This window comes from Hyla sarda, chromosome 3 (genome assembly GCF_029499605.1).
Source record: "Hyla sarda isolate aHylSar1 chromosome 3, aHylSar1.hap1, whole genome shotgun sequence".
NCBI classification, from domain to species: domain Eukaryota; kingdom Metazoa; phylum Chordata; class Amphibia; order Anura; family Hylidae; genus Hyla; species Hyla sarda.
The window spans coordinates 222,653,659-222,671,911 of record NC_079191.1 but is presented as its reverse complement, the minus strand read 5'-3'; the positions used below and the strand labels follow the sequence as shown (position 1 = coordinate 222,671,911).

Genomic DNA, 18,253 nt, shown 5'->3' with positions numbered 1-18,253 from the left:
AATGGGATTTTTTTTTACAATCCATTTACATCCGTTTGTACCCATCTGCACTCATTTCCATTTCTTTGACGGCAGAAAAAACGGCACACCCAGTATTTTTTCTTCCGTCAGAAAATCAGCAGAAAAAACGGATGCAGTAAATTTAACATTAAAGGGGTATTCCAGGCCAAAACTTTTTTTTATATATCAACTGGCTCCGGAAAGTTAAACAGACTTGTGAATTACTTCTATTAAAAAATCTTAATCCTTCCAATAGTTATTAGCTTCTGAAGTTGAGTTGTTGTTTTCTGTCTAACTGCTCTCTGATGACTCACGTCCCGGGAGCTGTGCAGTTCCTATGGGGATATTCTCCCATCATGCATAGCTACCGGGACGTAACATCTTCATTGAGCAGTTAGACAGAAAACTTCAGAAGCTAATAACTATTGGAAGGATTAAGATTTTTTAATATAAGTAATTTACAAATCTGTTTAACTTTCCGGAGCCAGTTGATATATATATATATATATATATATATATATATATATATACATATATGTATATGCATATGTGTGTATATATATATATATATATATATATATATATATATATAAAGGTTTTGCCTGGAATACCCCTTTAAAGTCTATGGAAAAGGGATGAGCCTTTAATGTCATCTGTTTGCATCTGTTTTTGTAATCCATTTTTTGATCTATTTTTTACCTTTGAGCATGCTCAGAACAAAAAAATTTTTTTTTTAGTTTATTAACTGAACAATAACGGATTCAAACGGATACAAACGGATAACATCCGTCTGCATCCGTTATTGTCCATTTATATTTTTGACGGGAGATGAACGGGACGGGTCTAGACGGCTGTGTGAACGCAGCCTTAAACAGCAGAATAAAACCGGAAAGGACAGACAGGAAAATTGCTCCACAGAAACAGTAAGGCACATTTTATATAGTAAATGTCTACAGCTTGGTTTTTTGCCCTTTATGTTCCAGACCTGAACATATGGACGGTATAGTTCCTCAAAACAGTGCTGGAGTTGATCACTTCTCATTCTACTGACTGCAGTATAGGGTATACTGGAACCCTGAAATAACAGCTGCTGCCAATGGAAAATATACTTTCATACCATTATTATTGTCATATGGAGCTTTGAAGGGGTACTCCGGTGGAAAACTTTTTTTTATTTCTTTTTTAAATCAACTGATGCCAGAAAGTTAAACAGATTTGTAAATTACTTATTAGCGTCTATATACTACAGAGGAAATTATTTTCTTTTTGGATTTCTTTTCTCTCACGACCACAGTGCTCTCTGCTGACACCTCTGTCCATGTCAGGAACTGTCCAGAGCAGGAGAAAATCCCCATAGCAAACATATGCTGCTCCGGACAGGTCCTAAAATGGACAGAGGTGTCAGCAGAGAGCACTGTGGTCAGACAGAAAAGAAATACAAAAAGAAATGAATTTCCTCTGTAGTATACATCAGCTCATAAGTACTGGAAGATTAAGATTTTTTAATAGAAGTAATTTACAAATCTGTTTAACTTTCTGGCATCAGTTGAAAAAAAAAAAATAAGTGTTCCACCGGAGTTCCCCTTTAAGTCAATCATGGGACATGTAAGCAATCCTAGTTATTATATAAATGGATAATAAGCTGCATGTGACAAGTAAACCCTAAACAGAACTATGGCTATTATATTGTACTTATAGTGGGATGGTTGGCATAATGAATGTATAATAAATATTCCCTAAAAACAGGTCAGGGCACTCACCAATGTCAGGTCTTTAAACTACTTTATTTCAAGCTGTATAAAACAGCTTGAAATAAAGAAGTTTTAAAACCTGACGTTGGTGAGTGCCCTGACCTTCTATTTTTAAAGAACATTATGTTATTGGACTACATGCATGTCAGAGAGCACCACTAGTCAGTTTTGCTGCCATCAATGGTCTGGTAGTATCCTGAAGGGAGTAGATATCAGTCACAGTAGTGCTGAGGTCATCTATTCATAGTATACATGAAGATATAAATACTTTCTTAGGGGGCCCATTGGGCAGCAAATCTGCAGCAAAAATAGGCATGTGTGGATGCACCCTGAGGGTACGTTCACATATACAGGATCTACTGCATACTGAAGTCAATAAGTAGCAAAATCAGCTGCAGATCCCATACATGTGAACGCACCCTAAGTGGATTTATATTTTTCAAAGAGAATATGTCACGGAAAGGTGACTTGAAAGCTTGTGCGCCCACTGAGAACAGAGGCATAATATTGGCACCCTATATGCATATCATAGGAGTACTTTAATATTGCTATTGTATTTGCACAGCAGGGTTGACTGGCATCATCAAGCACTGTTGCCAAAGCAATGGTGCCATCAATTGCACACAGCATTAAAATATTGGTGGGTCATTGATAGCAGGAGCATATCTCCAGAATTGCTCTCCTGCCTGTTTTGCGTGAAGAAACCCAGCACACCCTTGAAGGTTGAGGTGCCAAGGCAACTGTATGATGCCCAGCAAGTTCTGTGCATGAGCCCTTCTCTAGTTAATAGGACTCGACTACATCAAATTTGGCAAAATAGGTGCTTGAAGTCACAATTATTGCAGCAAACACCTCCATGACAGATTGTCTTTAATAGGGTTATCGAAGAGAAAAAGACATAGCTGCTATCTTCATAAAACAGTGACACACTTGTTCTATGTTTGAGTGTAGTATTGCAGTTCTGTACCAATGAAGTGAGCCGAGTTGTAATACTGCACACAACCTGAGGATAGGTGTGGCGCTGTTTATGGAAGAAACCACCTATGTTATCCTGATCATGGATAATGCTGCAAATCTCTGCAGATATAAACATGCACATCAGTGGAAAATGAGTTGTGGCCATGTAGAACAGTGGCCCTGATTTACTAAAATCCGAGTGCTTTTTTTTTTTGGGAGTGTTTTAGATTTCACTCCTCTTTTTCTGGCAGCTGATTTACTAATGTGTCGCATGTGTCATTTCATTTTCTGTTGCATGTTTTTTTTTGTGTCGCACGGGAAAATGTGTCGCACATACTCCGAGTTAAAAGAAAAAAACAAAAAAACATGGGTATAGAATACTAATCATCAATAGCATGTGCCAAACCAATCAAGCATAACACAAGATTTAACGGGAATTAAGCAACAAAATAGAACATAAAAAAATTAAATGAACTCAGACCATCTAATATTGGAGTTTAAAAGCACCCACCCCTCACAAAAAAAAAAAATATATATATATAATTAAAGGCATATTTTAAAGTTTAAAATGCATTGCATATTCTAAAAATCCTTGTGTAGAACTGAAAAATAATGAAAAAAAAGAAAATAGTTTAAGCACTCCCCACCATGTTAAGCTGTGCCTTTGCTAAAATCCCTCGCTTTTGGTAGTCCTCTTGGCTGTTGGTTATTCTGTGAGCCAAACTCACGCTTTTTCAGGAGTGATTTTGGAAGAACTCCAAGTAATTTCTGCTTTTTGTCGGGAACACGCCCATTTTTTGTTAACCACGCCCATTTTCTTGTAATAAAAAAACCACTCCGAGTGTTTTCAAAAGTGTAGGTTGTGCGGTGTAAAATTTGGGCACAGAAGTACTCGCACGGATGGTGCGACAAAAATTTAGGCGCATAAACCGAGAATAAAAGTTGGTTGGACTTTAGTAAATCAGGGTCAGTATTTATTCTGTGCTTCTGTAAATGAGCCTTACTGTTACCTGAAAATATAATTATTGATTTCATACAATGGAATTGGTTTAAATAGACCATACATCAGTGTTTAAGGTCTCTATATTTTGTGATCATCTTTCATATAGAATAGTATTTTTAATTCAATAAAAAATCATGAATATCACATTTTCCCAATAACGAACTGGAAGAAATATTCTGTATCTGCTATTCACCATTATTCAGTGCAGGACTTGTGCTGAAATCTATACTGATCCATACTATATAATACTCCAATGTAGACACTTGTAGATCATTTCACTCAGTATTAGTCAACTATACAAAAAATAAGCTGCCATAAAGGCAATGTATTTCTTAAATCCTACTAGGCATCCAGAGTAAGCACTGTCTTCGTTAGAGCCATTATGACCAGTTAGTGGCCACAGTTAGTAAACACCTTAAGTAGCCAAAGAAGATGCTTCTTTTTCTCACAATTACAACATATAAGGATGATGATGTTCTTAGTTACCTGTAGGAAAATAAAGATCATTCTTCATTTAAAAAAAATATTGAAAGTAGCGTGAGTCTACAACATACATAGGGTCACGTCTGATCAATATGATCGTAAAAGTGAGACTTCTAAACACAGAGCCACATTGTGAGATTGTTTCTAGGGTGAGAAATGGCTTAAAAGTGTTACTTGCAGGCTCAGCTGATGCTAAGTTAACATGACTTATCGGATGTGAAAACTGCATTTCAACGAAATGGAAAAAAAAAAAAAAACCTGTCAAGAAAGAGTACAGTTACATGTTTCTGCTTTCTCCCCCTTACATATTTTCGATCTTCCATCTCATGAATAGACAAATACAATTATAAAATATCACTGTATATGATATCTGCCGATGTAACCTCTAGCTTGATGTTTTGACAATCACATGGAAACGATGGGGATCCCAATCTGCTACATCCAGCAATATGGAGATTCTTTAAAAAGGAGCTGTGTAAAAAAAATGGTTAATGCACAGAAACGGCTGCTACATGTAGAGTGTGAGTGAATGATGATTCCGATGCGGGAAAGATGTTTTCATGTCTGACAAAGTTTATGTTAAATTATGCATTCAACAGAGCAGTAAACGGTGAGACAAAGCACTAAATTCTCATCTTGATGCAAGTAACTGCTGTAATGTCTTCCCAGAAAGTGCTCAAACATGAAAGGGGAGGCTTAGTTCCAAAACCACTTCTCCAAATTACTGACAGATTTGTACTCCTGATGTCTTTTAACATGGTCACATGCTAGGCAAGCATGAGATTCCCAGAAATGGGACAAGTTCACGGTGTAGTATTTCCTCCAGTTAAAGTATGCCAGGTACCGCTCAGTATCTTTGTTCAGCATTAACAGATAATCTGCCAACTCTTTTGGAGAGAGAAAATCTTCAACATGAATAAAAGAATCTGCTGGTATGTAGTTCTCATAGTTTTCCCTCGGAGGTCCCAGCACAATGGGCACAGATCCAGCCAGTAGTGCATTGTAAAGTTTCTCGGTTATATAATCTTTATGGATAGAATTCTCAAAGGACAAATAAAATTTACACGTGGAGATAGTTGGAATCAAGCTTTTATCATTCAAGTATTCACCAAATGCCTGGCCATAGGTTAGAATTTCAATGTATTTAGTGAGTTCATTGTAGTACTTTACTCTGACGTGATCAGGGTTCCAGTTACTGACAACCCAACAGACAAACTTATCTTTGCTTGGCACTTCAAATTCAAAGGGTTTTGTGCTTACGACCATAAAGCCATAAGGCACTTGAATGTCTGAGTCACGTCTATAGGTCAATGTGAGGTTAAATAAATGCTCAATGCCACTTTTTTGGGGAGTGTGAGTTGGAGATTCGAGATTCATCCAAATCCATTTCTGGAAGGGTGGTCTGGTTTGGACTGGTAGATTGGTGAGATCCCAGCTGATATCTCTGTGATGTATGAGCACTGCATTGGATTTGTTGTAGAGAGCACGATCAGTAGTCAAATGGCACCCATGTATATTAAAAAGCTGCTCGCAGGACTGCAATTCGAATGTTTGCCCAAAGGGCCACACCCAAATAAGAATGATAGTATCATTATAATAATCCTTTTTAGAGGAGAAAAAATTCTTCATTTTGAGCACAGAATTAGCCGATTCTATGGGACTGGAGATCCAGTTGTTGTTTGGTTTGACATATATCAGTAAACATACTGTGAAGCAAATCAACACAATGCAGACAACTAAAAATGGTCGGAAGATGCCTTTAGATGTTGATGTCATAATTTGCCCTGAAAAACAGAAATACAAAAATGTTACATCTATAATGCAACAAATTGCAATCAACAAATAGCATTTGTTTTAATTACATCATAATTTAAAAAAAAGTAATATTAAAACATTATCACACGGTCATAGCTTTTGTGTTAATGCAAGGGCAGGACATATATGTCCTTTATGGTGCTAGAACTCAATAGATCCCATGGTACACCAAGTGGGTTAATGGAAAGCTCTTCTCCTTAAGCAAATATAAGAACATTTTGGTAAAATTGCTTATAAAAAATCAGCAACATGAAAAATACCTATTATTGGAAGGTTGAATTGCTTGAATAGAGACAAATGGGAACACATTTTGGTTCCTCTAAGCTAAACACTAAACAAGGGAGCTAGTATTTTACTGTCACTGTGCACATGCATTGAAGCATAAAGCTATTTCACATCGAACTATTCCTGGCTTACCAATAGCTGAAAAAAAGAATCAGTTGATACACAGGAGCTTGCCTAGGATGTACCTGAGGGCCCTGAGATAAAAGAATGGCTTCAATGGTTTTATTATTACCTTTATACAACATGTCGCCTGTTAATCTATGTAAAGTTAATATACATAAATCACTTGCCAAACACAGTCCTACTACAAGTCAAGGTCAATGTCTGAAGATCTTAGTCTAGAAAGGAAAAATATTTCTATACTGGCACCAAAATAATTTCCCATACAAGTTGCTCTGGAAGAAATTGCTTTAGAAAATGCTTTTCCTTAGATAAAGGATAAAAAGTCAATTATTGGAAAAGAAAATGCTTTCATAGCCTGTTACTAACATCCTAGCAGACTGTGATGTTAGATCCTTCAAGACCCAGTATGTGTACCACATATATAAAGAAATCTTTAAATGTTTGTTTTTTTACTTTCAAATTTTTTACCTCATTTTTAAACTTTAGTTCTTCTTTGATATAAAACTTTAAGAAGCTTGTTATTTTACTGTGTTCTTTCACATCTTAATCAGATGGCAGAAAACTATGATGTACTTTATATAATTTAGAAATATGTATTTACTTGTAACACTAAATCAAAGCGCCCTGTGGAGCTTAGAGTCACACCACACAGCACCCGGCAGTCTGCATTCACCCACCGGCAATGTCAGGGGTATTTTTTTATGACTTTTGGGCTAACGGGTATTTGGTGACGCTTCCTTCTATCACTCAGCAACCTGGGTCAAAGACAACCCTACCAGCCACACATCAACAGGCTTTCTTCTTGGAAGCTCTTGGAGGTCTGACATAAAATAGTCCTAAAATAAATAGATTTTTGGAACACAAGTAAAAAAAAGTTCATCAATACCGATATAAGGTATGCAAGGGGGAAAAAGGAAGGGGTTATAATTGTTGGTGGTCTAGGTTTCAGGAAGAGTTTAAGGAAGGGTTCACATATTTTGGTCGTCCTGCAGAGTCTCCCTTTCACTTCATTTAAATGGGACAGTTCACAATCATCAATTGCCTTTTTTTTTTACACTGTTGTCATCAGTTGTGGCATCAGTTGCGTTAAGATCTAGGCTGAGTTAACCTAGAATGCCGGACATATGTGAACCCAGACTAATTTGACTATATAAAAATAGGAGGGGGAGGGCTATTTATTGTGTCTAACCCCTGTATCTTTATTATACAAATATACTATTGCTACAACAGGCTGTCATCAATGTTACTCGTTTTCTTTTTTGCCTTGCTGTGATCTGTTTTTTTTTATTTTTTATATATATATAACCTTTTTTAAGTTCTAGAAGTGCCTTTAATAACAAAACTAGATTTTTACTTCCAGAGTGTGAGCCCTCCTGGTGTATAATGGGACATTTCTATATCATACATCCTTTTTTGTAGATACTTACAATTTTTTCTCTGTTACTATCTAGGGAGGAGATAGCAGCAAGCTTCTATCTCAAGCGCACACAGAACCAGTGTCACGATGCCGGCTGGCAGGTAGTGGACCCTCTGTGCCAGAGAGGGATTGGCGTGGACCGTGCTAGTGGACCGGTTCTAAGCCACTACTGGTTTTCACCAGAGCCCGCCGCAAAGCGGGATGGTCTTGCTGCGGCGGTAGTGACCAGGTCGTATCCACTAGCAACGGCTCACCTCTCTGGCTGCTGAAGATAGGCGCGGTACAAGGGAGTAGGCAGAAGCAAGGTCGGACGTAGCAGAAGGTCGGGGCAGGCAGCAAGGATCGTAGTCAAGGGCAACGGCAGAAGGTCTGGAAACACTGGCAAGGGACACACAAGGAACGCTTTCACTGGCACTAAGGCAACAAGATCCGGCAAGGGAGTGCAAGGGAAGTGAGGTAATATAGGGAGTGCACAGGTGATAACTCTAATTGGAACCACTGCGCCAATCAGCGGCGCAGTGGCCCTTTAAATCGCAGAGACCCGGCGCGCGCGCGCCCTAGGGAGCGGGGCCGCGCGCGCCGGGACAGAACAGACGGGGAGCGAGTCAGGTAGGAGAGCCGGGGTGCGCATCGCGAGCGGGCGCTACCCGCATCGCGAATCGCATCCCGGCTAGCAGCAGGATCGCAGCGCCCCGGGTCAGAGGACGTGACCGGAGCGCTGCAGCGGAGGAGGTGAAGCGAGCGCTCCGGGGAGGAGCGGGAACCCGGAGCGCTCGGCGTAACAGTACCCCCCCCCTTGGGTCTCCCCCTCTTCTTGGAGCCTGAGAACCTGAGGAGCAGACTTTTGTCAAGGATGTTGTCCTCAGGTTCCCAGGATCTCTCTTCAGGACCACAACCCTCCCAGTCTACTAAAAAAAAATTTTTTCCTCTGACCTTTTTGGCCGCCAAAATCTCCTTGACCGAGAAGACGTCCGAGGAGCCGGAAACAGGAGTGGGAGGAACAGATTTGGGAGAAAAACGGTTGAGGATGAGTGGTTTGAGAAGAGAGACGTGAAAGGCATTAGGGATACGAAGAGAAGGAGGAAGAAGAAGTTTATAAGAGACAGGATTAATTTGACACAGAATTTTGAAAGGACCAAGATAGCGTGGTCCCAACTTGTAGCTAGGGACACGGAAGCGGACATATTTAGCGGAGAGCCATACCTTGTCTCCAGGGGAAAAAACGGGGGGAGCTCTTCTTTTCTTATCCGCGAACCTCTTCATGCGTGAAGAAGCCTGTAAGAGAGAATTTTGGGTCTCTCTCCATATAATGGAAAGGTCACGAGAAATTTCATCCACAGCGGGCAGACCAGAGGGCAAGGGGGTAGGGAGGGGGGGAAGAGGGTGACGGCCGTACACCACGAAAAATGGGGATTTGGAGGAAGATTCAGAGACCCTGAAGTTATACGAGAATTCGGCCCATGGAAGGAGATCTGCCCAGTCATCCTGGCGGGAGGAAACAAAATGTCGCAAATAATCACCCAGGATCTGGTTAATTCTTTCTACTTGTCCATTGGACTGGGGATGATATGCAGAGGAAAAATTTAATTTAATCTTGAGTTGTTTACAGAGAGCTCTCCAGAATTTAGACACGAATTGGACCCCTCTATCCGAGACAATCTGCGTAGGCAACCCGTGAAGACGAAAAATGTGTACAAAAAATTGTTTAGCCAACTGAGGCGCAGAAGGAAGACCAGGAAGAGGAATGAAATGTGCCATTTTGGAGAATCGATCAACGACCACCCAAATAACGGTGTTGCCACGGGAAGGGGGTAAATCAGTAATAAAATCCATACCAATCAGAGACCAAGGCTGTTCGGGGACAGGCAGAGGATGAAGAAAACCAGCGGGCTTCTGGCGAGGAGTCTTATCCCGGGCACAGATAGTGCAGGCTCGCACAAAGTCCCCAACATCCGTCTCCAGAGTCGGCCACCAATAGAAGCGGGAGATGAGTTGCACAGATTTCTTGATGCCCGCATGACCTGCGAGATGGGAGGAGTGACCCCATTTGAGGATTCCGAGGCGTTGGCGTGGAGAAACAAAGGTCTTTCCTGGAGGGGTCTGTCTGATGGAGGCAGGAGAAGTGGAGATCAGGCAGTCAGGTGGAATGATGTGTTGCGGAGGGAGATCAACTTCTGAGGCATCCGAGGAACGAGAGAGAGCATCGGCTCTAATGTTCTTATCGGCAGGACGAAAGTGAATCTCAAAATTAAATCGGGCAAAGAACAGAGACCACCGGGCCTGGCGAGGATTCAGCCGTTGGGCAGACTGGAGGTAGGAGAGGTTCTTGTGGTCGGTGTAGATAATAACAGGAAATCTTGATCCCTCCAGCAGATGCCTCCATTCCTCAAGTGCTAATTTAATGGCTAGAAGCTCTCGATCCCCGATGGAGTAGTTCCTCTCCGCTGGAGAGAAGGTCCTAGAGAAAAAACCACAAGTGACAGCATGCCCGGAAGGATTTTTTTGTAGAAGAACAGCTCCAGCTCCTACTGAGGAGGCATCAACCTCCAATAGGAAGGGTTTGGAAGGGTCAGGTCTGGAGAGCACGGGAGCCGAAGAAAAGGCAGACTTGAGTTGTTTAAAGGAGTCTTCTGCTTGAGGAGGCCAGGACTTGGGATCAGCATTTTTCTTGGTTAAAGCCACGATAGGAGCCACAATGGTAGAAAAATGTGGAATAAATTGCCTGTAATAATTGGCGAACCCCAAAAAGCGTTGGATAGCACGGAGTCCGGAGGGGCGTGGCCAATTTAAGACGGCAGAGAGTTTGTCTGGATCCATCTGTAGTCCCTGGCCAGAGACCAAATATCCTAGAAAAGGAAGAGATTGGCATTCAAACAGACATTTCTCAATTTTGGCATAGAGTTGGTTGTCACGAAGTCTCTGAAGAACCATACGGACATGCCGGCGGTGTTCCTCTAGATTGGCAGAAAAAATTAGGATATCGTCCAGATATACCACAACACAGGAGTATAATAAATCACGAAAAATTTCATTGACAAAGTCTTGGAAGACGGCAGGGGCATTGCACAGTCCAAAGGGCATGACCAGATACTCAAAGTGTCCATCTCTGGTGTTAAATGCCGTTTTCCACTCGTCCCCCTCTCTGATGCGGATGAGGTTATAGGCGCCTCTTAAGTCCAATTTAGTGAAGATGTGGGCACCTTGGAGGCGATCAAAGAGTTCAGAGATGAGGGGTAAGGGGTAGCGGTTCTTAACCGTGATTTTATTAAGACCGCGGTAGTCAATGCAAGGACGTAGGGAGCCATCTTTTTTGGAGACAAAGAAAAATCCGGCTCCGGCAGGAGAGGAGGATTTACGGATAAAGCCCCTTTTTAGATTCTCCTGGACGTATTCGGACATGGCAAGAGTCTCTGGGGCAGAGAGAGGATAAATTCTGCCCCGGGGTGGAGTAGTACCCGGGAGGAGGTCGATAGGGCAATCATAAGGCCTGTGAGGAGGTAGAGTCTCAGCTTGTTTTTTGCAGAAAACATCCGCGAAGTCCATATAGGCCTTAGGGAGACCGGTTACTGGAGGAACCACAGAGTTACGGCAAGGGTTACTGGGAACCGGTTTTAGACAGTTCTTGGAACAAGAGGACCCCCAACTCTTGATCTCCCCAGTGGACCAATCCAGGGTTGGGGAATGAAGTTGAAGCCAGGGAAGTCCAAGGAGAATCTCCGAGGTGCAATTGGGGAGGACCAAAAGTTCAATCCTCTCATGATGAGATCCGATGCTCATAAGAAGGGGCTCCGTGCGGAAACGTATGGTACAGTCCAATCTTTCATTATTTACACAATTGATGTAGAGGGGTCTGGCGAGACTGATCACTGGGATGTTGAACCTGTTGACGAGAGAGGCCAAAATAAAATTTCCTGCAGAACCAGAGTCCAAGAAGGCCACTGTAGAGAAGGAGAAGGCAGAAGCAGACATCCGCACAGGCACAGTAAGACGTGGAGAAGCAGAGTAGACATCAAGGACTGTCTCACCTTTGTGCGGAGTCAGCGTACGTCTTTCCAGGCGGGGAGGACGGATAGGACAATCCCTCAGGAAGTGTTCGGTACTAGCACAGTACAGGCAGAGGTTCTCCATACGGCGTTGTGTCCTCTCTTGAGGTGTCAGGCGAGACCGGTCGACCTGCATAGCCTCCACGGCGGGAGGCACAGGAACAGATTGCAGGGGACCAGAGGAGAGAGGAGCCGAGGAGACGAAACGCCTCGTGCGAACAGAGTCCATATCTTGGCGGAGTTCCTGACGCCTTTCAGAAAAACGCATGTCAATGCGAGTGGCTAGGTGAATAAGTTCATGTAGATTAGCAGGAATTTCTCGTGCGGCCAGAACATCTTTAATGTTGCTGGATAGGCCTTTTTTGAAGGTCGCGCAGAGGACCTCATTATTCCAGGACAATTCTGAAGCAAGTGTACGGAATTGTACGGCATACTCGCCAACGGAAGAATTACCCTGGACCAGGTTCAACAGGGCAGTCTCAGCAGAAGAGGCTCGGGCAGGTTCCTCAAAGACACTTCGGATTTCCGAGAAGAAGGAGTGTACAGAGGCAGTGACGGGGTCATTGCGGTCCCAGAGCGGTGTGGCCCATGACAGGGCTTTTCCGGACAGAAGACTGACTACGAAAGCCACCTTAGACCTTTCAGTGGGAAACAGGTCCGACATCATCTCCAGATGCAGGGAACATTGGGAAAGGAAGCCACGGCAAAACTTAGAGTCCCCATCAAACTTATCCGGCAAGGATAAGCGTATCCCAGGAGCGGCCACTCGCTGCGGAGGAGGTGCAGGAGCTGGCGGAGGAGATGACTGCTGAAGCTGTGGTAGCAACTGTTGTAGCAAAACGGTCAGTTGAGACAGCTGTTGGCCTTGTTGCGCAATCTGTTGTGACTGCTGGGCGACCACCGTGGTGAGGTCAGCGACAACTGGCAGAGGAACTTCAGCGGGATCCATGGCCGGATCTACTGTCACGATGCCGGCTGGCAGGTAGTGGACCCTCTGTGCCAGAGAGGGATTGGCGTGGACCGTGCTAGTGGACCGGTTCTAAGCCACTACTGGTTTTCACCAGAGCCCGCCGCAAAGCGGGATGGTCTTGCTGCGGCGGTAGTGACCAGGTCGTATCCACTAGCAACGGCTCACCTCTCTGGCTGCTGAAGATAGGCGCGGTACAAGGGAGTAGGCAGAAGCAAGGTCGGACGTAGCAGAAGGTCGGGGCAGGCAGCAAGGATCGTAGTCAAGGGCAACGGCAGAAGGTCTGGAAACACTGGCAAGGGACACACAAGGAACGCTTTCACTGGCACTAAGGCAACAAGATCCGGCAAGGGAGTGCAAGGGAAGTGAGGTAATATAGGGAGTGCACAGGTGATAACTCTAATTGGAACCACTGCGCCAATCAGCGGCGCAGTGGCCCTTTAAATCGCAGAGACCCGGCGCGCGCGCGCCCTAGGGAGCGGGGCCGCGCGCGCCGGGACAGAACAGACGGGGAGCGAGTCAGGTAGGAGAGCCGGGGTGCGCATCGCGAGCGGGCGCTACCCGCATCGCGAATCGCATCCCGGCTAGCAGCAGGATCGCAGCGCCCCGGGTCAGAGGACGTGACCGGAGCGCTGCAGCGGAGGAGGTGAAGCGAGCGCTCCGGGGAGGAGCGGGAACCCGGAGCGCTCGGCGTAACAACCAGATTGAATCAGCCAGAGATAAGGAATTTCATAACACAAATCCTCATATCTCACCTCTGTGAAAGACTTAGCGAGAGATGTAACAGTCTTAAAAAATAACCTGCCGACAGGGATTTTAAATTAGCTCAGAACTTGGGACTTAGATATGCAACAAAGTACATAGAACTGAAAAGACTAAAATCCTGCAGTTGTCCAAATATTATAGTATGATCATATCAGCGCAATAATAATAGTAATTTACCAAAGGACAACTTCATATTGTTTCTCACAGCTCTTCTTTATTGGTGAATAGCATTTTCTAAAATAGATGAATACAGAGTACTTGTGATTTCAAAATGTTTTAAAATCTACTTTGCAGCGCTAACCCATTGATGCTATCTTTTCTATTATCATCTGCTTTTCGGGATTGGGTTCTATATTGTGCAAATATTTGAAAGCTTCAACAGAAAACTGTGTCTTGGAGTTTAAACAGCTTTCTTTATACTATACAAAGTGAATTATACACGTATCTAAGTAAATAATAGTCCCACACCCCTGAGTATTTTCAAAAATATGCTGCTTGTAGATTTTATATTGTGTCCTACTCACCGGAACCTCCTGGGACATTTACTCTCATTGCAGAAAATGTCTTGGTGATGTCATCATTCTCTAGAGATCCATTTACATTAAACAGTGGAGTCACAAAAAGGATTCCACATAAAATACAGTATATTTTACATATGAAATGTGTTACCATTAAAAGCACAGGATTGAAGCTATTATAAAAGAACATAGAGACAATACATTAAGGTGTGAGTGGTAAAAGCTAAATTAAACAAGAAAATGCCTTAGTTCTGCAAGGTACATATATATGGGGGGGGGGGGGGGCAAAAAAGTATTTAGTTTGTCTGATTTTGAAAGAATTTTTTTGCAAATTATGGTGGAAAATAAGTATTTGGTCACCTACAAAAAGCAAGATTTCTGGCTCTCACAGACCTCTAACTTCCTCTTTAAGAGTCTCCTCTGTCCTCCACTCGTTACCTGTAGGAGCAATTATTAGAAAATGGAGGACATACAAGACCACTGATAATCTCCCTCGATCTGGGGCTTCACGCAAGATCTCATTCCTTGGTGTCAAAATCATCACAAGAACGGTAAGCAAAAATCCCAGAACCAAAAGGGACAACCTAGTTAATGGCCTGCAGAGAGCTGGGACCAAAGTAACAAAGGTCAGGATCAGTAACACACTACGCCGCCAGGGACTCAACTCATGCAGTGCCAGACATGTCCCCCTACTTAAGCCAGTAGAAGTCCTGGCCCATCTACAGTTTGCTAGAGAGCATTTGGATGATCCAGAAGAGTATTGGGAGAATGTCATATGGTCAGATGAAACCAAAGTTTTTACTAAAAACTCAACTCGTCTTGTTTGGAGGAGAAAGAATGCTAAGTTGCATCCAAAGAACACCAGACCTACTGTGAAGCATGGGGGTGGAAACATGATGCTTTGGGGCTGTTTTTCTGCTAAGCGACCAGGACGACTGATTTGTGTAAAGGAAAGAATGAATGGGCCCATGTATCATGAGATTTTGAGAGAAAACCTCCTTCCATCAGCAAGGGCATTGAAGATGAAATGTGGCTGGGTCTTTCAGCATGACAATGATCCCAAACATACCGCCCAGTCAACAAAGGAGTGACTTTTTTAGAAGCATTTCAAGGTCCTGGAGTGGCCTAACCAGTCTCCAGATCTCAAACCCATAGAAAACCTTTGGAGGGAGTTGAAAATCTGGGTTGTGCAGCGATAGCCCCAAAACATCACTGCTCTAGAGGAGATCTGCATGGAGGAATGGGCCAAAATACCAGCAAAAGTGTGTGAAAACCTTGTGAAGGCTTACAGAAAACGTTTGACCTCTGTCATTGCAAATAAATTCTTTAAAAATCAGACAATGTGATTTTATGGTGTCATTAGTGCTAAAATGAGAGACTATCTGTTTGTCCAGCACCCTGTCACCCCAGTCTTCCACTCTCTCCCCAAGGTCCACAAAGGGTTTTTTCCTCCTCCCCTACGCCCTATTGTGGCTGGTATTGGATCCTTGGGAGAGAGACTGGGAGAGTGGGTAGACAGTTTTTTTTACAACCTCTCGTTTCCATCACCCCTACATATATTATGGATGGATTGCAGTGGCAGGAAAATTTCTCCTGGGCAATGTGCGACATCACTGCACTTTATCCATCTATCCCCTGGGGTGAGGGCTTACATGCACTTTCCAGGCATATGGATTTGTACAGTAGATACTCCCCTGATCTTAAGTCTTTTATTTTGGAGGCCACAGAATTTCTGTTGAAATACAATTTTTATATGTTTAATGGCTGTTTTTTCCTTCAGATCAGGGGAGCGTCTATGGGCGCCAAATATTCGCCTTCTTTCGCAAATATCTATATGTCCCAATGGGAAGAAACACATATTTTCTCCATATCTAACCCTTTTTACAATTCTATAAAATGGATAGGAAGGTATATTGATGACCTTATTGTAATATGGAGGGATACTGAGCCGAGATTTGGGGAATTTGTACATTATATCAATGAGAATCATTTAAATCTTAAATTTACGGCATCCTTTTCTCGACTCAGTATCCCATTTCTAGATGTCAGATTTTCTTCAGAAGGGTCGCATGTTATTTCTTCACCATTTCGTAAAGAAGTTGCAGGGAATACTATTCTGCAGGCAACATCTTGCCATCCCCATCATTTTACGGCCAATATTCCGTACGGGGAGTGGTGTAGGTTGCGGCGGAACTGCACTAAGAATGACACATACGAGGTGGAGTCTGAACAACTGTACAACAGACTGAGAGATAGTGGCTATGATGATAAACAATTAAAAATAGCCAAAGACAGGGCGGATAAGCTAAATAGAGATTCACTTATTGTACACACAGACAAAGGCAAGGAGACACATTAAAGCGGTGATTCTGCTCCTTTCTTTATTACTCAGTATAGCAGACAGTATAATCAGATAGGACATATCATGAGGAAATATCTCCCAGTATTATACCAGGATGCGATCCTAGGTAAGATTGCATCTGCAGGCTTCAAAATGGTTTTAAAACGAGGCCCGTCACTGGGAAATAAATTGTCACCAAGTATGTTTGGCACTAGTGTATCTCTGAGAAATCCAACCTGGCTACATAGTCCAGATAACTGGAAATGTGGCCATAATACGTGTGTCATCTGTAAACATATGCATGTCTCGAGGGATTTTAGGTCATATAGTAACAACCAACAATACTTTATTAAAGAATATATTAACTGTAATTCGAAATACATGGTATATTTGGCCTTACCGCACCACACGGGGAACATTAAGCTGCTATCCGGCAGCAGCTTAAGCATTTTGCGCTGCCGGATAGCAGTTAATGCGATGGCCCCGACATAAAAAAGCATCGTATGTCGATGCTGACATCGACATGCGATGGCCTCTGAGAGGCCATCGTATGTCGATTTGATCATATGTCGGAGCCATCGTAGGTCGGGGGGTCACTGTACAGTGGTCCCTCAACATACAATGGTAATTCGTTCCAAACGAGCCATCGTTTGTCGAATCCTTCGTATGTTGAGGGATTCGTGCAATGTAAAGTATTGGAAGCTGTACTCACCTGTCCCCATCGCTCGCGATGGTGTCCCCGCCGCTCCCGATGGTGACCCCGGGCCTCCGCTGGGCTCTCCTGGTCTTCTCTGGTCCTCCGCTGTCTTCTCCGGTCCTCTGCTGTCTTCCGCAAGGCCTTACTGGGCCTGCGTAGCGCCGCTGCGTACGCCATTCCTATTGGATGACGTGGGCAGCAGCGTATTGATGTCATCGGAGAGGGCCGAGAAGACACCGGAAGACCAGCGCTGGACCCGGAGGGCACCCAGGAGCATCGTGGAGGGGTAAGTAATACTTACCGCACCACACGGGGAACATTAAACTGCTATCGGCAGCAGCTTTAGCATTTTGCGCTGCCGGATAGCACTTAATGCGATGGCCCCAACATAAAAAAGCATCGTATGTCGATGCTGACATCGACATGCGATGGCCTCTGAGAGGCCATCATATGTCGGTTTGATCATATGTCGGGGCCATCGTAGGTCGGGGGGTCACTGTATGTGGAATCTCTTATGGGAAAATCTCACTATGACAGTATTTATCCTTTTATGATATAATCCATTTGGATAAAATAGTACTCATGTCTTGTCATGCTAATATTTCTTTCTTTGCCTGTATAAATGTAATTGTAAGTATTTGTAATCCAGTGCCATGTTTTACTTCCATCTGCGGAGGCAGTCACAGGACCGATTGTTACACTATAAATTGTTTTACTATTTGGTGTGTTTTATGCCATGACTAAAGGTTTTGTTACCCGAAACGCGTAGGCTTACACTCTGTTCTGTTTCATGAATCTGTTTTTACGCCAATAAACCCTATTGCAACGGATACTGTGTGCTGGACATTCTACCTTTGTTTAATGTGATTTTATGGATTTTTTTTCTCATTATGTGTCTCATAGTTGAGGTATACCTATGATGAAAATTACAGGCCTTTCTCATCTTTTTAAGTGGGAGAACTGGCACAATTGGTGGATGACTAAATACTTTTTTGCCCCACTGTAACATCTTTTCCTCACCTTTTCTTTTATCTTTGACATGTACACTTTAAGGGTTGCTAAGATTTATTAACATACTCGCAAACAAG

General features: G+C 43.1%; 1 protein-coding gene across 1 annotated transcript in view; it reads right to left on the bottom strand.

The window, feature by feature from the left end:
• Window positions 1-1,287: 1,287 nt before the first annotated feature.
• FUT9 (fucosyltransferase 9) overlaps window positions 1,288-18,253 on the bottom strand; it is a 184,589-nt gene continuing 167,623 nt past the window's right edge. Inside the window, exon 3 of the mRNA XM_056566144.1 lies at window positions 1,288-5,978. Within this exon, the coding sequence (XP_056422119.1) occupies window positions 4,891-5,970 (1,080 nt within the window). The 5' untranslated portion in view covers window positions 5,971-5,978 and the 3' untranslated portion in view covers window positions 1,288-4,890. The remainder of the gene's footprint in view (window positions 5,979-18,253) is intronic.